We start from the raw sequence: 24,850 nt of genomic DNA, 5'->3' as shown, positions 1-24,850 counted from the left end.
TTCATGTCCTGTTTGCTCTTTTCAGTTTCAGCATGTTTTTCATTTTTCTATTAAAAATAAATTTCAGTTTTCTATGAATAATGCATATAATGTGTTGGCTTTGTTCTTACTTTGCGTGTTTACTGAAATCAGTTTTTTCTGCATCTTGAAGAAGGGATTAATTTCTATTTTCAATAATGACTGGAATGGTATCTTAAATTATTTATATAACAGCCTTAAAATATAGGAATTTTATGTTTTAAAAATATGTATATCACTTCCACATTGCCAGTGATGAAACCTTAACTTATCTCAGTACAGTATCTATTAAACAGTTACATTATGTTTAGTTGTAAGAGAAAAAATTAAAATATTATGACAACAGTGAACTGTTTATATGAGACCTCAGATGTAGAAAAGACCAGTGAGATCATCTGGTCAGTCCACACCCACCACTGTAGCAAACCGCTGCAATTTTCTTCAAACATTACAGATGTACAGAAATAACATTATTTTTCTAGTAATAGAACAAATGTTTATGGAAAGTTATTTATGTAATATGCTAATCTTTTCATACATTTTAGGCATCTAAATCTATATTTAGGCACCTAAATAAGTGGTCTCATCATGAGAGGTGTGGAGCACCTGAAATTCTTATTGAAATAGGGGAAGTTGAGGGCAATTGGAACCACTGGAAAAGCAGGGTCCTGATTCTCAGTCAAGAGGTGTGGTCCCTTTGTAAAAGCACAAAGGAGCCATAAAACTAGTGTACTGTGGCCAGATAAGAATCCCCAAATATAGAGTTGAATCCCTGAGTGTCAGTGTGTTCCTTACATTACTACCCTTTTCATAGCCCCCATCTGAGGGATGTGGCGGTAGCATTGCTGACTCCACCTGTTCCCAGCTGCCAAAACAGATGTGATTGTGGGCCATAGGCATAAGTTAGGGCAGTCCTGAAGAGCCTGGGTGATGTAAAGCCACTTTTACACCTGCCCGTCCTGCACTGACTTCCTGGCCATATCACAGAACTGGAACTCAGGATAACTTTCTTAGTTGCTTAACATTGGCACCCAAGTTAGAATGTGTTTGCATTATGTATATATGAAATTATTATAAAATTTAGGGTTTTGTTTGGCTATTTTGTATAGCAGTATTTTCTTGCTAAATTTCAGATAATATAATGGGTCGCCAATGTTATAAATCAAATGAAAATGTGGGATTTAATATTTTGTAAACAAGTATGCTTAGACACAAAGGTATTTTATGGTAAGCATGTGCCCTTTAGAGTTAAACATTCAGTATCTGATTGTTTGCATCCTAACATCAAATGACCTAAGGTTGCTTTCAAACCTTTGATTCTGATTTTAGACACTATCCAGCACGTGAAGGACAGCAGACACATTGTCGTGTAGCATAAGGGCCGTTATTTCAAAGTCTGGCTATATCATGATGGTAGACTGCCGAAGCCTCGAGAAATTGAACAGCAGATGCAAAGAATTCTAGATGACAGTTCAGTACCTCAGGCTGGAGAAGAGAAGTTAGCAGCTCTTACTGCAGGAGATAGGTAGGAATTTTTTTAAACAGAAACTTTTCTGATATTTAAAGACAGTTGTTTAAAGATGCCAGGCTCAGTGCCAGCTTCTGAACCTTACTGTCTGCGGTTAGTTGATTATTCCATAATCTGTGCTGTTGCATATCACTGTCATGTGAAACAACTGTTGAACCCTTTCTGGTTTGAGTTAGAAGTAACTTGGCAGTGACCTAGTCATCTTCATGCACACTTTCTGCCTATTTGGAGTTTGAGAAGCTTGCTTTAATTATGAAACAAAAGTGAATCAATAAGTGTTTAGTTGACCAATATTTGATGGCTAATGAACATTTGTATAAATCTGTTTTCTGGGGTATTACCATACCTACTAAAATTATCAAATTTTAAAATCAAGACACTTTGTCAGATCCTGCTGTTACACTGGTGTAAATCCAGAATATCTCTCTCAACTTTAGCGGTGTTACTCCAACCTAATTTATGCATATCTAATTGAGAAAGTAGACTCTGATTGTCTTGACTGAATTTATCCCTGTTACAACTTCACTGAATTCAGTAGCCTTACATCAGAAATCAATTTGTCCCCTTGTTTCTGGAAGATTTGGAAAACAAATACATGAAAGCTCAATGGTTCCTTATTTTTACACTGTTCACTTCTTTTTTCAGGTTTTTGGTTTCAAATGCACATCTTAATGGAAAAATGTAATGTATGTTAAATGTACAATTCAGTAGCATAGTATATGAAAACCTTTCTTTTTGAGAGTACAGTCTTTATATTATAACACACATTTTGGTTATCTATAGTATATAAATTTTACACACACACACACACACACACACACACACACACACACACACACACACACACACACACACACACACACGTGTACGTACATGTTTGACTCCAAAAATCTAGCCATCTGCATACAAGAGAATTGGGTTACAGTTCTTGGACTCGGATTTCAGATATTCAGACCTTTATAAGTTAAGATCTCAGACATAGTTTTAAGCTGAATGTGTGGATCTATCCAGGTTCTTACATTGGTCTCCTTTGTCATAGTATTTGAGCACCTGTAGATTTGTTTTGTGACCTTTTATATCTAATTTCTAGTGTGTATGTGACTTTCCACAGAGGTACATCAAAAAGTTGTGCTTTGTTAGGCTGTAAAGGTGCAAAATTTGTAGTATGCATTTTGTGTACCAGACACATGTTTAATTCCTGAAAACCAAATTTCCTGCCTGTGTTCTACTACTTGAGTTGGCCTCTGATGGTACTGTAGTAATTCCTTTTTCATCCCAGGACTCTGATTCAAGAATATCTGTAGCAATATCCTCATCTGTTACTGCTAGTATAAATTCATTAGGCACAGGGTGAAAGCCAAAGGACATTTAATTCTGTTAAAAAGTAAGATTGCCCTATAGAATCATACTGTGCTCTTAAAGGTAGTAAAACACTGACCAATTTACATAATATGACCATAAATTGAAATTCTTGCTGCAGAGTACCCTGGGCTAAGGCTCGTCAGGCCTATTTTGGACGTGGAAAGAACAAGCAGTCCTTGGATGCTGTGGAAAAAGCAGCTTTCTTTGTGACTTTGGATGAAACTGAGCAGGGCTACAGGAAGAGGATCCAGTGACTTCAATGGATACATATGCAAAGTCTCTGCTGCATGGCAGTTGTTATGACAGGTATAGCAATGAGCAGATGGGAACAGTGAGACTTAGTCACAATGAGCAGGTGGCTATTAGCCAGGATGGGCAAGGATAATGTTCCTATCCTTTGTTTTCCAGAAGCTGGGAATGGGTGACGGGATGGATCACTTGATGATTACCTGTTCTGTTCATTCCATCGGAGTACCTGACATTGGCCACTGTCGGAAGACAGGATACTGGGCTAGATGGACCTTTGATTTGAGCCAGTATAGCTGTTCTTATGTTCTTAGGTGGGAACAGTGCCACTTACTCACGTTACTTTACTGAAGAGGATTCTGGTTCATGTGTAACGCAGTGTGGTGTTTACCTTTTGTGTGTATCCTTTAAATTGCACTGCCTACTCTTGTGGGTTTTGGTCATCTGGCAATCAATTCATTATTTATTATTTTACCATAGTGGTGGTTTTGTTCAATCTGCTACTTAAATCAGTCACTTTTTCCCCATGTTTCTTAAGCATCATATGTACCTGTGTCTTACATTTCATAATTCACAGCCAGTTATAGTGTCATAGTCACACTGAAGTTCGCGAATAACCATAACAAGCAACATTTAAGTTTGTGGTGATGTTTGGCCCCAAAGAAAACTTTAAAATTCCAGATTTTCTTTTAGTTAAAAATAAATTCACTTGTCTATTTGAAAACTTAAAAATTTTCAATATCTGGAATATCAAACAGACGTTAAATGGTTAAGTGCCTTTATTTATTATTATATAGTTTTTAGATACAAATCCTAATACACAGTTGTAAATTATAATCTAGCATTACCAAATTCACTTGATAGGCAAAATTCACAGAAGACATTCAACTTGTTTAACTCTGTTAAGCTTGGGTAGAGTTGCACCTGTTTTTGCTTTTAGGGCATTTGGCCCAGTGAATTTATAGGCTGGTTATTTCTGTAGCATGTTTTTAAATCTTTTCTCTTCTATTCGTCACCTGGAATTGTGTGCTGGTGTATCTAATTGAATGAGAGAGATTCAACTAGGTGTCACTTTGAATGAAAACTTTTAAACATACAAAGAATTTTTTTTTTAATTTTAGATGGTTTGACAAAACATTCACTCTTGTAGTGTTCAAGAATGGCAAAATGGGCCTGAACACAGAGCATTCTTGGGCAGATGCTCCTATTGTTGGACACCTTTGGGAGGTGAGTGTTTCTATAGCTGACAAAGTAAGGTAATGGAAGGATTATCTCATCTTGGTTGGTTCTGTTCTGTGAATCCTGAGGCGAAAGTTTGTTTAAAACTACGCTTACTAAGAAAGTTGTGTGTTTGATATTGTGAGTTCATAGTATTTCATGTGGGTACGCATGTGCTCCATATGCCTGAAACAAGAAAATTTTTCCAACCAGTGTCCGTTGATTTGCACCTGCACCTCTGCTCTCTTCATGCTTTGCACCAAGAGTATAAGGGGTAGGGTGGACCTACTGCCTCGCCACTTCCTTCTTACTGCCATATGGTCTGTGTCAGAACCTCCTAGGGTCTGGAGTGTCTCCTTTTTTCCAGACTTCAATCCTAAACTATTTCAAAGTTTTATCTTTAGTGGTAGTGTTTAGTTTTTATTGATTTAGTTAGATTCTCCCCCCTCCTCCCTGGGAACCCATCTGCCTTCTGGTACAGAAATTAGATTATGCCTAGAGCACCAGGCTTCAAAACTGTCTCTTGCCCTCACATTTTCTTGGTCAGAAATGACCACCAGCGCTGCCTTAGAGAAGCACATATCTCCACAAGGTGCAATATCTGTTGCTCCATCCCTAGCAGAACCTGACAGGTGTTGCAATTCACCTTAAAAGGCAGTTCATGGAAAAGGTTATTTGGACCCAATCAGATATGGGCTGAGAGAGACACCTTCTCTCTTTCTCCTGTACCATCATCCAAAGTCAGCAAGGAGCATGACAGAGGATGCAAAAGTCACGGTACCCTGGACCTTCCACATCGACCCAACCTTCCCCCCTCTCCCTCTGCCAATAGATATTTTGATAGGATGACTGGGAGTTGTGAACCACTCACTGTTGATGCCATTTTCATCCAATTTTTGCATATACTTGGTCATCCAGCACTCTTTTCCCACAGCTGGAGTGTAATAATAGACAAGAGGGTGATGAATGTCATCCATTCCAGCTATATCATAACATTTCTCTCCATACCCTCTCCAAAATCTCCTTCTGTATACCTCTTCAGGGACCATTCTCATGAGGAGATCCTCCTCCAGGGTGTAGAATCCTTCCTCCAATGGGGAGTGATAGAGTAGGTGCCTCTTCAACATCAAGGAAAGGGTTTCTATTTCTAGTAGTAGTAGCACAGATCAGACATAGTGGCTTTGCCATTGTCCCATATTTAGATTACTGGCTTTTTGCGGGAAGGGCATGCATCAGCCTCATCACTGCTTCATCTGTTATCCCTAGGAGTCTATGTAAGCATGGAAAAGTCTATCCTGATACAAAAGCAGATTATAGAATTTATAGGAACAAGTCTAGACTAAATCAGGGCAAGGGCTTATCTCACGCCATGAACAACTTGATAGATCAGATCATGCACAACCCTTGAACATTGGTTCAGATTTCCCGTTTTCTCTTGGGATGTATAGCATCATGTTCTTCTGTCATGCCATTTGTCAGACTCCACCTACATTGCCTGTGGGCTTGGCTCCAAATAGTGTATATATACCAAGCAAGCATAACGTGAACATCAGAGTGAGGGCCTCACTAACTTGATGGTAAAATCCTGGACAAGTCTGTGTGGGTTCCTTTCCTATCCCTTACACCCAACAAGATGATGATTCTGGATGCCTCTCTGCTAGGCTGGGGAGCATATGTGGACAGTAACGTGGTGCCGGACACTTGGATGCCCCAAAAAATCAGAATGCATATAAATCTCCCGGAACTCCAGGCAGTCTGAGAGGCTTGCAGAGTATTTCTACCATTCATCCAGTCTCACCATTTATTCATAGTGTCAGAAAATATAACAATCATATTCTACATAAACAACTAGGGAGGAGTGAGATCCATTCCCTGGGTACAGAAGCAGTCACCTTACGAAAACTAATTTTATCAAAAACCATATCATGCTATCAGCAGTGTACTGTCCAGGAATCCAGAACTCACTGGTAGGCAGCCTCAGCAGATATTTCACCATCAATCACAAGTGAGAGCTACACAATTCACTAGTGAACAGCATCTTCACTCGAGGGGAAACCCCACTTGGGACCTGTTTACTTCTAAGGCAAATAGGAAGTGCAGTACATTACTCCAGGAGAGCTCAGGGAAAGCACTCCAGAGGCAATGTTCTCCTTACTGCTTTGGACAGATCACTTCAACTATGCTCTTCCCTCCCATTCCACTACTAACTCAGGTTCTACAGGCAACTGGACAGGGCATAAGTCATCCTCAACACCTCTGAGTGGCCTGGAGAATTCTGGTTTCCAAGTCTATTGCAAAAGTTGTCCCATCCACCTGTCAGCATTTGGTCCTCTCAGTCAAATATCCAAACCTGGATGCACTTCATCTCACAGCTTGATATGTGGATGACATCAAACCTATAACATACCCTCTGTGCAGAGTAAGAGGCGATCAGGGCACTGGCATGGACCAGCAGACACTGCTTGCAAGAATTTTCAGGTCTCAGTGTGCTTCCCTACAGTGGACTACAGATAGGGGACCGTACACCTCGAAGAACTCAAGTTACAAAGGTAGATAACAGGAAGTTATCTTTATTTGCACATGAAGTTGTGCACAAAGGTTTATTTGGTTTATAATCTGTCTGTGACATGCATTTCACTTAACCTGTGTGCATATTTCTGAAGTTCTGACTTTTTGTGCTTTTTATGAAATTATGTTTGTGACGAATTCGAGGAAACATAGTATCAAGGCTGAACACTCTTCTAAACCATTCATTGACAGGGCTGCAGATTGACGTGTTCAGGTTGTTCATTGTTGTGTATACTTTCAGTGAGTGGAGTGAAGAGTGCCCCCCCCCGTTTTAAATGCCCATCTGTTTCTGTCTCCTGGCCCCATCTGGTTTATTTCATTGTCAACACCATTCATTGCCTCAAAACATTGTTTGATCTTTTCACCTTTTAGAGTTTAAGCATATATCCACTCTTATTCACTCTAACAGCTCTCAAAACCAGTACAAAAAGGATAAATTGGTTGCTCTGGAGACCATTTCAACTTTATTTTACATTTGTCTGTTATACATTTGTCCAAAGTGATTTGTCTTTTTCATACCTTTTTGGGATTAGCTAGTAATTTTTAATATTTCAGCAGGGAATATCCTCATCTAAAAGCCTAGTAGTTTTTCTATTGTCTCTAATTAGAAATTGCAAAGGGATTCTGGGACTGAGATTGCCCCCAAGAGTCTAATTCTGATTAGCTTTTCTATTCAATCACTAGAGAGGAAAAATTCTTCTAATTCTTGTTTTAGGGAAGCACTGACTATTATTTATCTCCTTTCCTTAATATAGGCACTTTTAGGGTGGGGAAGCAACTTCTTGCTAGTATCTTAGAAGCCTAAGAATAAATTGAATTTGGTTTAATTTTCTAAAGGATTAACTACTGATAGCTGATTATACCTAAAGATACAGTAAATTAATGATTAGATTCTAAGTACCAGTTGTGTACCAAGTGGTTGGCATGTTCTGTCTGTCCAGTGGAGAAATTCAATAAGAAGCAAAAGGTTGAAAGTATGCATGGAATAACAGGTTTGATACAAAGATGCCCTGTTCTGTACTCAGTGTGCTACCACTGTGTTGAGCAGATTCAAATATCAACTTGGACTCTGTTGAGAAGGAGTATGTAGACATCAGTGGGATAGTCACTTTCTTTAGTCTAGTTTACTGTACAGCTGCTGCTGAGACCTACACAAATTTATGGAAAATTTGTTGCATTTGTGATGACGTACTGTGGAACTCCCATTTTTACGGTAAAACTGTTTCTGTTCATTTAAGAAATCAAATATTTCTACCATGAATACTAGCAGTCTATAAAAAGTGCTTACAATAAACATAAAAAAGCAAGAGGCAGCATTCATGTATTTATTATCTAGGTATTTTTACAAGCCTTTGTTTTATAAACCAAGAGGCACCTTTTATCTAGGATCAGACTAATATCCAAATAGCTCAGTCTCTGTTTTTGTTAATGCAAGGTTCTGGTTTAAAATAAACAAATCCATTGTGGTGGCACTTTAAGAGAACTCCTGCAGCAGAGCTGCACGCCTGGTCTAAATACTAGAGAGAGAAATTGAATGTTCAGTGCATTCATGAACATATGTCCGCAGATAGTGTTTTGCATTCTGAATCTAGTAATTAATATTTCTGTAGGTTGAAAATGGAATTGAGATAGCCTAACTCCAAAATGAAATGCATTTGAACTCTATAACATGCAATTCTTTATTGTATAATACATGTAGTTTACATATGTCTTGTTCTTTACAGAATGTTATGTCTTCTGATTGCCTTCAACTGGGCTATACAGAGGATGGTCATTGCAAAGGAGACATCAATCAAAATATTCCTTTCCCCACTAGACTACAGTGGGAAATCCCAAAAGAAGTGAGTGCAGAACCACAGCTAAGTTCTTGAGTTCTTTTTACTTCTATGTTAGTCAGTAGTTACCTTACAGAGAAGATAACTTGCCCCGCTATGCTTCAGTTCATTTGAGCCTTTTCAGAGGTTCAACTATATGTGTTTCACATGAGGAGCCTTGAAATAAGAGACAACCACAACATCTGGGTTTCTTAAACTGAGAGGACTTTTAATAAAGGCTTTCCTTCAAAACTGTTCAATTTTTTGCCCAGATTACTAGTAGGATCTTAACTAGGTTGCACTTGCTAATGTGTGCATATCAGCATTGAAAAATGGCCATCCATAATTTTTCAAAGATTTAATAGCAGCACTCTAGTGTCACTAAGATTTCATTCAACTTATGCTCCAGAGCACTTGTTTGCTGTGTAATATAAGCAATTGTCCATTTATAGCTTACCTAAAATACATGTTACACAGTAACCTTGCATTTTTAATTACTCACTAATACATAAAACTGTGAATGTAAGTCAGTTGAATAGGAGTGTCTGCAGACAATGGAGCATTTTCCCTTCTTTCCTTTCGTGTATTTTACGTGGGTCCCGAGGAACCAGAAGCCTTTATAAATGTAATCATATAATACTATTTAAGCTCTAGTGACTTAGAAAACATCTCAGAATATGAAAATCAAAACAATTTTTCTGGATTCCTGAAAGCATATTTTTAGCATATGGGAGTTTAAATATCTTTCTGGTCAGATTTTTTTTAGCTATTTATTTAAGGCCGGGAGCAGAATATATTAGTTAGCTATAAATAAAATATATGAATGAGCTTTTTATCATTTTTCTTAAAGAAACAGTGCCATTTTGTATTATGTATGTATTTAAAAAAATGTTTTGCTATTCTTAGTGCCAAGAAGTGATTGAGAGGTCCCTGTGCACTGCGAAATCTCTAGCAGATGATGTGGACTTTTATTCTTTTCCCTTTGATGCTTTTGGAAAAGGGTTAATCAAGAAAGCCAAAATAAGCCCTGATGCCTTTGTGCAACTTTCCCTTCAGCTTGCTCACTATCGGGTAAGAACCAACAGCATCTGGTTACTTACAGAATGTCATAAAAATGAATATAATTAAGCCGTATCATAGCTAAAAATATACAGACATCTAAGATGCTTAGGCTTCAGTCCAACGTCTACTAAAGTCAGTGGAGACATTCTCTTTGACTTCAGTAGGAGTTAGATCAGGCTCTAAATGGTCTGCCAGCTGGAAATTCATGATATTCCGAAGGTCATTTCTATGACACGCACACAGATTGTTTGCTTAGTTAGTGATCTATTTACAGAAGTCCTGCAGTTAAAGGAAATGGATTTGATCATCTAGTAGGTATTTTTTCATATGTAACATCTGTTATCCTAAACCATACAAATGTACTTAAACGTTAATCAATAATGTTTGGTTACTCCAGTAGCGTTCATAGATATTTGGATTTTGGTTAATCCTCTATCTGTAGTATGCATTTCTGTGTCAGAAAGATTCCCCATTCCTGTTGTTGACTTTGCTTGGTAGCTTTTCTCAGTTTAAGGTATTTGCACTCCATTTTTCTGATGCTGTTGTAGATGGAATCTCTTTTTAACGTGATCATAAAAATTTAGGTTTTCTCACTACTGCAGCCAATTTTCTCATCCTGAATTCTGAAATTATCCATGAATGCCCCTTGTCAGGCAACCACACTGAGCAATAGTTCATGTCATTATTACTTGCAGCCTTCATTAGAAGGAATAACTGGCTTGCACACCTGTCCTGATTTGTATTTTAACCAGAAAGTTGCTGATAAATATTAATTGTGTAACTTTCTTGGTAAATTTAAAAATCAGTGCATGGGCTATAATGTGCCCAAGTACAGTAATATGTAGGAACCTTTCCATTGACTATTCAAATGGGCTTTGGATCAGGCCCTGTCAAGCTATAGAGGATTGTGAAGGAAAAAAATATGTGGGATAATTTTTGTTGGGCTTTTTTCGTTGCTTTTATTGGAAATTTTGGGAAGTAGTTGTTGAGCCAATTTTGTTTTCATAGGCTTTAGGTACAGGCTGTGTTTCAAGTTTTAGGATGAATGGATAAATACTTTGGTTAGTTTAATTTATGGTGTGTTTTTTTTATTAGTTTCTTTATGCTTGCCTTGATCCGCTGCTTTATAACACCAGGTCTAGCCTGAGTAGATTTTTCAATCTTTGTTTTTGTCTCCAAGGACATGGGAAAATTTTGTTTAACATATGAAGCATCTATGACCCGCCTGTTCAGAGAAGGCAGGACAGAAACAGTGCGCTCATGTACTACCGAATCTTGCAATTATGTTCGAGCCATGGAAGATTCAACCCAAAATGTAAGTTCATTGCAGCAATTCATGATAAATTCTCATCAGTTTTGTGTACATATATAGGTATCTGGTAATAAAACACAGACTTCCTGTGACAGTACACTAGATTGCTTTACTACATTGTCTACCAACCCGGAAATAACATTAACTATGCAAATAAACTCCATAATAGGCATGGCTTTGGAGCAGAGCCCAGAGCTGGAGCATGGACCAGGTTTTTGCCTGGAGCTGGAGCAGAGCTATTCAAAAATTTGATTGCTCCAAATCACTGATAATAAGTTTTAAATGCTTAGAAACTACTATTTCTTCTTCGAGTGATTGCTCATATCCATTCCAGTTAGGTGTGCGTGCCGTGCGTGCACGTTCGTCGGAAAACTTTTTACCCTTGCAACTCCAATGGGCTGGCAGGTCGCCCCCTAGAGTGGCACCGCCATGGCGCTCGATATATACCCCTGCCAGCCCACCCGCTCCTCAGTTCCTTCTTACTGCCGTGTCGGTCGTTGGAACTGTGGAGCGCGGCATAGCTGTCCTCCACGTCCCTAGCTTTCCTTCTTTTCACTGTTCTCATAGTTGTAGATAGTTGTAAATAGTTGTAAAGTGTAGTTAGTTATTGTTAATTGTAGTATGGTTCTATATTCTTATTAGCGGGTTTGGGCTGTAGCCCTTCCCGGCGCCCGGCACCGGGCCCATGCCTGGTTCGCCAGGGTTCAATCAATGCTCGGCCTGTAAAAAGCCAATGCTGACCAGCGATCCCCACGACGCCTGTCTGAAGTGCCTGGGGGAATCGCACATTTCAGATAAGTGCCACATCTGTAAGGCTTTTAAGCCTAGGACAAAAAAGGAGAGGGACCAGAGGTTAAGGACTCTCCTAATGGAAGCGGCACTTAATCCTGTGGCCTCGACACAGAGCGCTGGCTACACGCCGGCACCGGAAAGACACCCCAGCACCGACCTTCCCCGGCACCGGGACCCGAAGCAAGACCCTCGAAGTCTGCGACTCCATCCTTGCAGGCTCGAGCGGAGCGCCCAGCGCCTACCTTGGCCGCAGCACCACCAGCAGGGATTCCGTCGACTCTGGGCCATGGAGGTCTGTCGAGTCCGGTCCCTCCTAGCTCCCCTATAAGATCTGGGGTTGAGCTATTGGTCCCTTCGACGCCAGAGACTTTCACTTCGGCGCGGGACCTAATTGCTCTCACGGACCCTACCCAGCCTCAACCCCAGGTACCCCCGGTGCGGGTCATATCCAGAGGCAAGCCTGTGACGATGCGAGCGTCGTCTCCGGACTTGCCCAGCCGGCACCGATCACCTTCGAGGTCCCGACACCATGGACGTTCTCGCTCCAGGCGCCGCTCGCAGTCCCGGCACCGCTCCCCTCGGCGGTACCGGTTGCACTTGCGGCGCCGGTCATCCTCTAGACAGTCTCGCTACTCCCGGCACCGGTCTGGATCGAGTCGCCGCTCCCGGCACCGAGACTCCAGGAGCCGTTCCCGTCGGCGATCAGCACCCCGGTCGACCTCCCGGCACCGCGCCGGTGGCAGGTCCCGGTCGACCTCCCGGCACCGCGCTGGAGGCAGGTCCCAGTCCCGATCCCGGCACCGGTACGATTCCCGGTACCGGTCCCCGGCACTGAGAAGATCATCGGCGTCCAGACCGAGGGAGCCCTACCAGCCACGTTCAGCCCCACCATGGCCCTCCCAGCAGCCGTCTGTCTCATTGCAGACAGACAGCATGTACTCCCTAGACGCAGACAGACCCGCGGCCCTCTTTCATGACCCTCCCCCGCAGGATCAGGGACCGCAGCAGTGGGGTTTCTGGACACCCTGGGCATACCATCAAGCCCAGGGCCCTCAACAAATTCCACCTCAGCCTGTGATGTCTGAGCACAGGGTGCCGGAGGCCTCGTTGTCTCGTCCTCCCCCCTCTCCAGCGGGGGAAGACCGGTCCAACCAGCAGGACCCTGAGCTCCCTCCGGAATCAGAGGCGCTGGTACAGATGGAGCCCCCCGTGGACCCACTCCTACTGGGGGTCTCCTCATCGTCCTCCCCCGATGAGGCAGTGGCGGGAACATCATCTTCCAGTCCTCCCCCACTCAACCAATGGCGCACCAGGGCCACCTCAGGCATGTAGCGCAAAACTTAAACTTGCAGGCTGAGGTGGTTTCTGAAATTGAAGATCCTGTGGTGAGCATTCTCTCAGTGGATGCTCCCACCAGAGTCGCCCTTCCCTTTATCAGGACTATCCAAGCCAATGCTAATACCATCTGGCAATCACCGGCCTCCATCCCTCCTGCTGCACGCGGGGTGGAGCACAAGTATATGGCCGCCTCCAGAGGATATGAGTACCTGCATGTACACCTGACCCCGTGCTCCCTCGTCGTGCAGTCTGTGAACGAGAGGGAGTGTCACGGGCAGCAGGCCCCAGCACCGAAGTCCAAGGAGGCGAGGCGTATGGACCTGCGAGGCCGGAAGGTCTACTCAGAGGGCACCCTCCAACTTAGGGTCTCTAACCAGCAGGCCCTCCTTAGCCGCTATGCCTATAACTCCTGGGTGGCAGCGGATAAGTTCAAGGAGTTGTTGCCTCAGAATGCGCGTCAAGAATTCACGGCAATTCTTGATGAAGGCAAGAAGGTCGCAAGAACTTCATTGCAGGCATCCTTGGACGCGTCAGACTCGGCCACTAGAACTCTGGCTTCAGGGGTTACAATGCGCCGCATCTCCTGGCTACAGGTTTCTGGCCTTCCTCCGGAGCTCCAACACACCATCCAGGACCTCCCGTTTGAAGGTCAGGGCCTGTTTTCAGAGAAGACGGACCCCAGGCTGAAAAGCCTGAAAGACAATAGGGTCATCATGCGCTCTCTAGGCATGCACACGCCCGGGACGCAGCACAGACCCTTCTGGCTGCAGCTGCAACAGCAACAGCAGCACCGGCCGTATCCCCAGTACCGCCAGCGGCAGGACTTTAGTAGGCGCCGAAGCAGGAATGACAGGCGCAGACAATCGGGCAACCAGGTGGGGCAGAATCAGGGCTCCTCCAAAGCCCCACCTGGCCCAAAACCTTCGTTTTGAAGGTGCACCCGAGGACGCTGTACCAGTTTCCCCCACGGATCCATCCCCCCCCCGTTTTTCCAACTGCCTTTCGTTCTTCCTTCCGGCGTGGACCCAGATAACTTCCGACCGTTGGGTCTTATGGACTGTGCAAACGGGATACCGTCTGCAATTTATTTCACACCCTCCCTCCCGCCCCCCCACCCTCGTCCCTCTTCAGGGACCCCTCTCACGAGCAATTCCTCCTTCAGGAGGTGCGGATGCTCCTCGACAAAGGAGCCATAGAGGCGGTTCTGGAGAACGAGAAGGGCAAGGGTTTTTATTCCCGCTACTTTCTGATCCCCAAGGCCAAGGGAGGCGTCAGACCTATCCTTGACCTGCGAAAACTCAACAAACATATGGTGAAGTTGAAATTCCGCATGGTATCCCTGGGGACCATTATCCCATCTCTGGATCCTGGAGACTGGTACGCCGCCCTCGACATGCAGGACGCTTATTTTCATATAGCCATTTTTCTGCAACACAGACGCTTCCTTCGGTTCGTGGTCGACCACCATCATTATCAATTTGCGGTCCTCCCGTTTGGCCTCTCCACGGCCCCGAGGGTATTCACAAAATGCATGGCGGTCGTCGTCGCATATCTTCGGCGCAGTCGCATACACGTATTCCCCTACCTGGATGACTGGCTGGTTCGAGGCACGTCAGAGTCGCAGGCCCGCAACCACGTCCACAAGATCAGCAGGCTCTTTGGAGCTTTGGGCCTCATTATCAACGTGGACAAGTCCACTCTGCTCCCCACGCAGAGGATAGAGTTCATCGGGGCCATTCTGGACTCCACCTTGGCCAGGGCTGTTCTGCCGCTGCCCAGGTTCCAGTCGCTGTCGGCCATCATTCGGCACCTACAGACGGCCCCCTTGACCTCTATAAGGACGTGCCTAACCTTCTTAGGCCACATGGCGGCCTGCACCTTTGTTACGGGTTATGCGCAGCTTCGCATGAGGCCTCTCCAGTCTTGGCTCATCACACAGTACCGTCCGGCCAGACATCTGCTGGACGTGGTTATCACCATCCCCCAGGAAGTATTGGATTCCGTCCGGTGGTGGCTAGACCAGTCCGTAGTGTGTGCGGGGCTCCCGTTTCATCCGCCCCAACCCTTGGTATCCCTAACAACGGATGCCTCAGACCTGGGCTGGGGGGCCCACCTCGGAACCCTGAGAACGCAGGGCCAGTGGTCCCCGCAGGAAGTGGCCCTCCACATCAACATACGGGAGTTGAGAGCAGTCCGTCTTGCTTGCCAAGCGTTCTCCCATCAGCTTCAAGGTCGCTGTGTCTCGGTATTCATCGACAACACGACGACCATGTACTATATCAACAAGCAGGGCGGCACGAGATCCTCTCCCCTATGTCAGGAGGCGATGCGGCTCTGGGACTTTTGTATAGCCCACTCCATTCACCTCATGGCTTCCTTTCTCCCCGGAGTACGGAACATGCTGGCAGACCGTCTGAGCAGATCCTTCCTTTCGCACGAATGGTCCCTTCGCCCAGACGTCTCCCTCTCACTCTTCCAGAGGTGGAGTTGTCCCCGGATGGACCTCTTCGCGTCCAGAGGGAACAGGAAATGCCAGATGTTCTGCTCTTTTCGAGGCCGGGAACCAGGGTCGGTAGCGGATGCCTTCCTTATCCCGTGGACGACTCACCTGCTCTATGCATTCCCTCCGTTTCCGCTGGTCCATAAGGTCCTTCTGAAGGTGCGCAGGGACAGGGCCCGCTTGATTATGATAGCTCCAGCGTGGCCCAGGCAGCATTGGTATCCAATGTTGCTGGACCTGTCTCTGGCCGAACCAGTCCCCCTGCCCCTTTACCTGGACCTGATCACCCAGGACCACGGCAGGCTCCGTCACCCGGACCTCCAGTCTCTACACCTCATGGCGTGGCTCCTGAGTGGTTGACCAGGTCAGAACTACGGTGCTCTACCCCTGTACGTCAGGTACTACTGGGCAGCAGGAAACCTTCCACTGGAGCGACATACTCGGCCAAGTGGAAGCGTTTCTCCTGTTGGTGCTCGGGGAGGGGTTCCCTCCCTACGGAGGTTTCTATCGCCAGTATTCTTGATTACATCTGGTCCCTCAAGCAGCAGGGCCTGGCGATATCGTCCCTTCGGGTTCACCTGGCGACTATCTCTACCTTTCATCCGGGAGGAGATGGCCGTTCGGTTTTCTCTCACCCTACGGTGACTAGATTCCTGAAAGGGCTGGAACGCCTCTACCCCCAGGTTCGACCCCCTGCCCCTACCTGGGATCTTAACCTGGTTCTGACTCGACTCATGGACCCTCCATTTGAGCCGTTAGTGACTTGCTCCCTGCTCTATCTCTCCTGGAAGACTGCTTTCCTGGTGGCCATCACCTCAGCCAGACGGGTGTCAGAACTCCGGTAGATCCCCCGTATACGGTCTTCCATAAAGACAAGGTGCAGCTGAGGCCACACTCGGCCTTTCTCCCCAAGGTGGTCTCAGCCTTTCATGTCAACCAAGAGATCTTTCTCCCTGTCTTTTTCCCAAAGCCCCATTCGTCCCGCAGGGAGCAACAGCTCCACTCGCTTGATGTCCATTGGGCACTCGTGTTTTATGTGGAGAGGACCAAACCATTCTGCAAATCCCCCCAGCTCTTCATGGCAGTAGCGGACCGAATCAAAGGGCTTCCCATTTCCTCACAGAGGATATCCTCGTGGGTAACGCCCTGTATCAGGACCTGTTATGACTTGGCTCACACCCCTACGGGCCATGTGACTGCGCACTCCACCAGGGCACAAGCATCATCGATGGCTTTCCTCGCCCGCGTGCCCATCCAGGAGATCTGTAGGGCGGCGACCTGGTCCTCTGTCCACACCTTCGCCTCCCATTACGCCCTGGTCCAGCAGTCCAGAGATGACGCGGCCTTCGGCTCGGCAGTGCTCCATGCCGCGACTTCTCACTCCGACCCTACCGCCTAGGTAAGGCTTGGGATTCACCTAACTGGAATGGATATGAGCAATCACTCGAAGAAGAAAAGACGGTTACTCACCTTTGTAACTGTTGTTCTTCGAGATGTGTTGCTCATATCCATTCCACACCTGCCCTCCTTCCCCACTGTCGGAGTAGCCGGCAAGAAGGAACTGAGGAGCGGGTGGGCTGGCAGGGGTATATATCGAGCACCATGGCGGCGCCACTCTGGGGGGCGACCTGCCAGCCCACTGGAGTTGCTAGGGTAAAAAGTTTTCCCGACGAATGTGCACGCGCGGCGCGCACACCTAACTGGAATGGATATGAGCAACACATCTTGAAGAACAACAGTTACAAAGGTGAGTAACCGTCTTATCTTTCTGTCCCTAATGAGGAATAAATATCTAAGTTTGTGTCTACACTGCAAAGTTTTGTATGCACAGTTATGTTGGTCAGGGGGTTGAAAAAACAATACCCTCTATCTGACATAGCTACGCCAGTAAAACCCTCCATGTAGACACAGCTATGCTGAAAGAGTACTTTTGTCAGCATAGCTACAGTTTGGGGATGTGGTGTCATGCCAACATTAAAACTTCTTGTGTTGGCATATACTGCATATACAATAGGGGACTCTGCCTGCATAGCTGCACCAGCAAAGCATTTGTAGTATAGACAAGGGTTAAATGCAGAATAGCGATGATCTGCACTTCTCTATCATTGCAGCAGGATTTCTGAATTGTTACATAAAAAGAGAACCGCAGTAACTAAAAAACAAAAAGTGACCCTTTTCTTTGCAACTCAAGATTTTCACAAATATAAATCAGTTATCACTTTTAAGCAAAAATGTGTTCTCAGAAGAAACTGAGCAAATTAATGCTATTGCAAGGTAATTTTCTGTTACGCAAAGTACTGTGCTAGCTATGTTTTGTGTTTTACTTTAAGGAATAAATATTTGGTAGTGGTTGCAATAGTATGAATGCTGACGAGGGAACACAAACATTTCTGGATGACATCCTCTGATAATACCAATAAAACCCTCTAGCTGACATAGACATGGAAGAAAATACTGAACTATAGTGTGGCTCTTCTCCTGGTTTTTGTCATGAATTATGCAGCTGCTGTTCATCTCCACTCTGATCGTATATTTAAAAAAAAAAAAACTTGCAGAACTTTCTTTTCTTTAAATGTTTGAACGTGTTAACATTTTATGGCTCAGTTTTGTGCTGGTTCTTATTTACCCAGTATTTCTTGATTAGAATCAGAAGCAACATTAATCCTTTTTACTTGAACGTAGCTTGTCATACAGTTATTAGTCACCATTTTTAAAGGAGCATAGAGCAGGAAAATAAAGCCATCAAGATGCTGTAGAAGTGTAAACTATTCAGTCTAAAAGATTCCTTCCTTACCACTCAAAATTTTTGCTAGTCTGTTGCAAATAATTGCAAAGTCACAAATGTAGCATTACGACCTCACTGTGAGACTGAGCAAGAGAACTCTGGGCCTTGTTATGGGTAAAAGGTTGTGGGGGAGAAGGTTGTGTGGCTTTTTTACATAGATGTTTAATAAGTAAATGTCATGGGAAAACCTAAACAGTTAAAAGGTAAATGGAATACAGTGTAAGTTAAAATTTTCTTGACTGTGAATATCTCTTTAAGTGAAGCAGATAGTTCTGCTACTGCACAGTTGGTAGGGTAAAGTCCTGTTTTACACCAGTGCAGGTCAATGTCTTGTGAACATACTCTATTAAGATAACAGAAAACGTGTTCATTTTACACAAGAATTGCCCACATACCGCTCGGTCCAACAGTGTGAAAGGTCGAAGTGAGGACACATGTACAGGCTGAATGACGTCAGTTGAAATTGTCACTTTTGAGTTTACAACTGTAAGTAGTCATATTGCTGAAGACACCTTTGTGACACCGCCATTGAGTGAGTCCAGTTAACATCATGTTAAATACCATCTTTGCAACTTCCTCATATTATGTAGTTTTAAACAAAAATTCACAGTTGATATGGTTACTTTACCCTGTGATCTCTTACTTAGTGCTGTCAGACTGATAGTGTAAAGTACTACAATATGTCACATTTCACAAGATAACCGGTGCTTTCCATGAGCTTGGAAATTACTTACCTGATTTTCAGATGTGCTGAGCACTCACAGCTCCCATGGACTTCAGTTGGAGTGCTAGCAATACTGAAAGTCAGGCCCAGAATTCAAACTTAATTTTTAGAATTGTTTTTATTTATGCAGTATGAAAAGTGCTTTTCACCCTGTGAACTTACTGAATGCCATGCCAGGAAGTCACTGGAAACTGTGAGTGCGCAGCATCTATGAAGATCTTTCTTTAGGTACCTAGATTTGAAAGTCTGGGCCAGGGCTCATTTCAGAAAGTTCTGTGACAATGTCCTATTATTTGGCCAAACATTTTAAACGTCAAGGTTATGTTTGTTTTTTTTTACAGTAGGTCAGATGATTCAAGCATCTCAATCACTTACAACTTCTCCAAGTCATGAATGGGCTTTTCTGGAGGCAGTACTTCAGCCTCTGACAGGATGCTGTTTCTACTAGAATACTTTTTTCCTTTCTTTATTTCTATGTTTGATTTTCTTCCTCTCCGTTTTTCCTGATCTCTGCTACTTCTCCTTTTCTTTCTGTTTTTCTTCCTGCATCCCCCTGTGCGCCTTTCCCACCACCCTTGTTCCTCTATCCCTCTCTTTGCCACTCTTCCCCTTCTTTTGTTGAATGCTATCATTATCTCAAATAACTAACAGGAGAAGTATTACCAGCTTCTTATGCCAAACCAAGTAGGCTGTCTTATACCCTATGTGGATAGTACACCATGCTGTGATGGGAGAGGGCTAGGGAAGAAGTGACAAATTATCATACTGAGATAGCACACTGAGTGTATGGAATAATCTGACAGAATATGCTTGACTATCTAGAAAATATTTTGTTTTATTTAGTAACTAAAATCTTCTATTGCCATTAACTGCACTATCTATCAGCCTCTTAAAATAGCTGTTAAGCTCCCAGTTCTTTCATCAGTTCTGTCAGACCTGCTTTTTATAGCTACCTAAGCAGAGTAATACAAAAACAGAGTAAGATTAGATTTTTTTGATCTATAATCTCCCAGGAAGCTTGATGTGATTAGATGCACAGTGAAGAGGCAAACTTCATAGGGCTAGTACTGTAATTATATCTCATGCTGTACCTGATTCAGTGAGTTATATCACAATTTTCTACTATAAACTATTGACACACATGCTTGAAATATGTTAAAACTAGAAAAGTTGGATTAAAAAAAAAACAATCCCACATCACTTCAAAGTTTCTTTCCTGATGGTGGTGGTAGTTCCTCAAAGCTGGTTTTTGATGCATACATTGTCTTGTACGTGGCTTTTAGTACTGCAAGTTGAGACCAGTCACTGTAATTTTGATTTCCCAATTTAAATACCTTCTGTCTTTTTGTTTCCTTGGTGTTTTCTTTTTATTATTCTTTAGAATGAAAAGAGGTGTAAACTATTCAGGATTGCTGCCGATAAACACCAGCACTTGTATCGCCTTGCCATGACTGGTGCAGGCATTGACCGCCATCTGTTCTGCCTTTATGTGGTGTCCAAATACCTTGGTGTTGAGTCTCCTTTCCTTAAGGAAGTAAGTAACCTTTCTTCATTGCTATCCAGTAATGCAGCTTCATCAAGTAAACAAAAGATTAGTTATCAATAATTAGCTTTTTCTGATATGAGTTTACTATAATTTTATGTTAAAATGTGTAGTTCTAACGAAAATGTGAGATTGAGTTGGTTACCTTGGCATTTTGAAATATGTTAATGAATGCTAATTTAGCCCTGGTCTACACAACAAAATTACTGCTGTGTAACAGCTGCAGCGGCACAGGAGCCAGCAAACAGAGCTGTAAACAGGGGAGTTTCAGAGGGAGTTCTGTTGGAGGAGCAGGTTTTTGTAGTTTGTAGTTTGTGGATTGTATTGTGTACTGTGTGTGTGTGTGTGGAGGCTGCTAGGGGCAGTGTGCTGGGAGAGCAGCGGAGCCCTGCTTAGGGGGCGAGGCTTACCTGAATTAGGGGTCCTATATAAGTAGCCAGCCAGTCAGGCAGCGGCACAGACAGCTACAGCGGCACAGGAGCCAGCAAACAGAGCTGTAAACAGGGGAGTTTCTGAGGGAGTTTGCAGGGGAGACTAGGACAGAGGAACTGACAGGCTAGCTAAGGGATTGGGGAGTGGTCTGGTGCCTGCTGGGGATTTGTGTTGTGTTGTGCTCTGTTCCGTGGACTACCAGGCCTTAGGTGGGAAGGCTATGACTGATACAGAGGTAGCACTGAAAGACACAGTGAGGATGACTGGATGTGGAAGCTGCGGCATGTACATGATCCTGGAGGGGATACCTGAAAAGAGTTTTGTCTGCATGAAGTGCCGCCTGATAGAGCTGATGGAAGAAAAGATCCGAGGACTGGAGATGCAGGTGCAAACTCTGGTTGAGTTTAGAAGGGGGTTTGAGCAGATGATGGAGCACAGACACGAGGGGGCTGAAGGGATAAGCTCAGACGTGCAGATGGAAGCAGGACCAAAGAATTCAGAAGAGAGACTGCAGAGTGAGGAAAGTGGATGGTGGAAGCATGTGACTAAGAGAACCAGGCAGAGGAAAAGATGGGCCAGTGAAGGAGAAATAGAACTCAGGAACAGGTTTGCAGAGTTGGAAAATGAAGAAGGGACACAGCAGGTGGTCACTGAAGGAGAGAGGGCAAGGAAAAAGAGAAGAGCTGATAGTCCTGCAAGAGGAGGGGAGGAGTCAATGGAGGCAACACCAAATATAAGCCCTAGGAGGATTGCAAGGGTGAATAGGAATCAAGAGGACTTGCAGACAGTGAGTGCAGGGGATAGACTGGAGAATCACACAGTCACCAGGAAAAAGCAGGTCTACGTGATTGGAAACTCCTTACTGAGAAGAACAGACAGGGCCTGTAACTAGAGCTGATCGGGAGAACAGAAGGGTGTGCTGTCTGCCGGGTGCTAAGATACAGGATGTGGACGGACCTGAGGCTGAAAAGGATCCTAGCGGGAGCGGGAAAGAATCCGTTGATTGTCCTTCATGTGGGAACGAATGATACGGCTAGATACTCTCTGGAATGTATCAAGGGAGACTATGCCAGACTGAGGAAGACGCTTAAGGAAATAGAGGTGCAGGTGATCTTCAGTGGGATTCTGCCGGTTCCTAGAGAAGGGTGACAAAGGTGTGATAAGATTATGGCGATCAACAGATGGCTCAGGCAGTGGTGCTATAAGGAGGGCTTTGGGATGTATGGCCATTGGGAAGCATTTACGGACAGAAGACTGTTCTCTCGGGATGGACTTCACCTGAGCAAGGAGGGAAATAGACTTCTAGGATGGAGGCGCACTGAACTGATTAAGAGAGCTTTAAACTAGAAAGTTGGGGGAGATGGTTGGGAGATGTCCAGGAGATCTCCATGCCAGAATGTAACCTTGAGAGGGAAGTAAACAAAGTAAAAGGGGATACAGCTGTGGACAGAAGAATTGGCATAAGGAGGAAGGGTAGTGTAGATAGCAGACTAATAGGTGATGCTAGTGGTAGAATGTCTGAGCCTAACAGGGTAAAGAATGTCAGTGAAGCCAAACGGCAAAAATTAAGATGTCTGTATACTAATGCGAGGAGTCTAGGGAACAAAATGGAGGAACTAGAGCTACTGGTGCAGGAAGTGAAACCGGATATTATAGGGATAACAGAAACGTGGTGGAATAGTAGTCATGACTGGAGTACAGGTATTGAAGGCTATGTGCTGTTTAGGAAAGACAGAAATAAAGGCAAAGGTGGTGAAGTAGCATTTGTACATCAATGAGGAGGTTAACTGTAAAGAAATAAGAAGTGATGGAATGGACAAGACAGAGTCTGTCTGGGCAAAAATCACACTGGGAAAGAAAGCTACTAGAGCCTCCCCTAAGATAGTTCTTGGGGTGTGCTACAGACCGCCGGGATCTGATTTTGATATGGATAGAGACCTCTTTAATGTTTTTAAGGAAGTAAATACTAATGGGAAATGTGTGATCATGGGAGACTTTAACTTCCCAGATATAGACTGGAGGACAAGTGCTAGCAAGAATAATAGGGCTCAGATTTTTCTGGATGTGATAGCAGATGGATTTCTTCACCAAGTAGTTGAAGAACCGACAAGAGGGGATGCCATTTTAGATTTGGTTTTAGTGAGTAGTGAGGACCTCATAGAAGAAATGGTTGTAGGGGACAACCTTGGTTCGAGTGATCATGAGCTAATTCAGTTCAAACTAGATGGAAGGATAAACAAAAATAGATCTGGGACTAGGGTTTTTGACTTCTTAACGGCTAACTTTAAAGAATTAATGAAATTAGTTAGGGAAGTGGATTGGACTGAAGAACTTGTGGATCTAAATGTGGAGGAGGCCTGGAATTACTTTAAGTCGCAGTTGCAGAAACTATCGGAAGCCTGCATTCCAAGAAAGAGGAAAAAAACTATAGGCAGGAGTTGTAGACCAAGCTGAGCAAGCATCTCAGAGAGGCGATTAAGAAAAAGCAGAAAGCCTACAAGGAGTGGAAGAAGGGTGGGATTAGCAAGGAAAGCTACCTTAGTGAGGTCAGAACATGTAGGGATAAAGTGAGAAAGGCTAAAAGCCAAGTAGAGTTGAACCTTGCAAAGGGAATTAAAACCAATAGTAAAATGTTCTATAGCCATATAAATAAGAGGAAAACAAAGAAAGAAGAAGTGGGACCGCTAAACACTGAGGATGGAAAGGAGGTTAAGGATAACCTAGGCATGGCCCAATATAAGTAAATAAGTACTTTGCCTCAGTCTTTAATAAGGCTAATGAGGAGCTTAGGGATAATGGAAGGATGACAAACGGGAATGAGGATATGGAGGTGAATATTACCACATCTGAGGTAGAAGCCAAACTTGAACAGCTTAATGGGACAAAATCGGAGAGCCCAGACAATCTCCATCCCAGAATATTAAAGGAACTGGCGCGTGAAATTGCAAGCCTGTTAGTGAGAATTTTTAATGAATCGGTAAACTCGGGGGTTGTACCGCAAGACTGGAGAATTGCTAATGTAGTTCCTATCTTTAAGAAAGGGGGAAAAAAGGTGATCCGAGTAACTATAGGCCTGTTAGTTTGACATCTGTAGTATGTAAGGTCTTGGAAAAAATTTTGAAGGAGAAAGTAGTTAAGGACATTGAGGTCAATGGTAATTGGGACAAATTACAACATGGTTTTACTATAGGTAGATCGTGCCAAACCAACCTGATCTCCTTCTTTGAGAAGGTGACAGATTATTTAGACAAAGGAAATGCAGTAGACCTAACTTACCTCGATTTTAGTAAGGCATTTGACACGGTTCCACATGGGGAATTATTAGTTAAATTGGAAAAGATGGGGATCAATATGAAAATTGAAAGGTGGATAAGGAACTGGTTAAAGGGGAGACTACAACGGGTAGTGCTGAAGGGTGAACTGTCAGGCTGGAAGGAGGTTACTAGCGGAGTTCCTCAAGGATCGGTTTTGGGACCAATCTTATTTAACCTTTTTATTACTGACCTTGGCACAAAAAGTGGGAATGTGCTAATAAAGTCTGCAGATGACACGAAGCTGGGAGGTATTGCTAACACAGAGAAGGACCAGGATATCATACAGGAAGATGT

At 43.9% G+C, this 24,850-nt stretch overlaps 1 protein-coding gene across 1 annotated transcript in view; it reads left to right on the top strand.

The window, feature by feature from the left end:
* Positions 1-24,850, top strand: part of CPT1A (carnitine palmitoyltransferase 1A) — an 85,690-nt gene that overhangs the window by 46,013 nt on the left and 14,827 nt on the right. The window contains 8 exon segments of the mRNA XM_030560735.1: positions 1,348-1,543; positions 3,027-3,145; positions 3,148-3,214; positions 4,276-4,381; positions 8,665-8,781; positions 9,661-9,825; positions 10,997-11,131; positions 20,649-20,801. Of these exon segments, the coding sequence (XP_030416595.1) occupies positions 1,348-1,543; positions 3,027-3,145; positions 3,148-3,214; positions 4,276-4,381; positions 8,665-8,781; positions 9,661-9,825; positions 10,997-11,131; positions 20,649-20,801 (1,058 nt within the window).

Source organism: Gopherus evgoodei, chromosome 4, assembly GCF_007399415.2.
Source record: "Gopherus evgoodei ecotype Sinaloan lineage chromosome 4, rGopEvg1_v1.p, whole genome shotgun sequence".
NCBI classification, from domain to species: domain Eukaryota; kingdom Metazoa; phylum Chordata; order Testudines; family Testudinidae; genus Gopherus; species Gopherus evgoodei.
The sequence above is the reverse complement of the archived record's forward strand: the minus strand, read 5'-3'. Positions and strand labels throughout refer to the sequence as shown.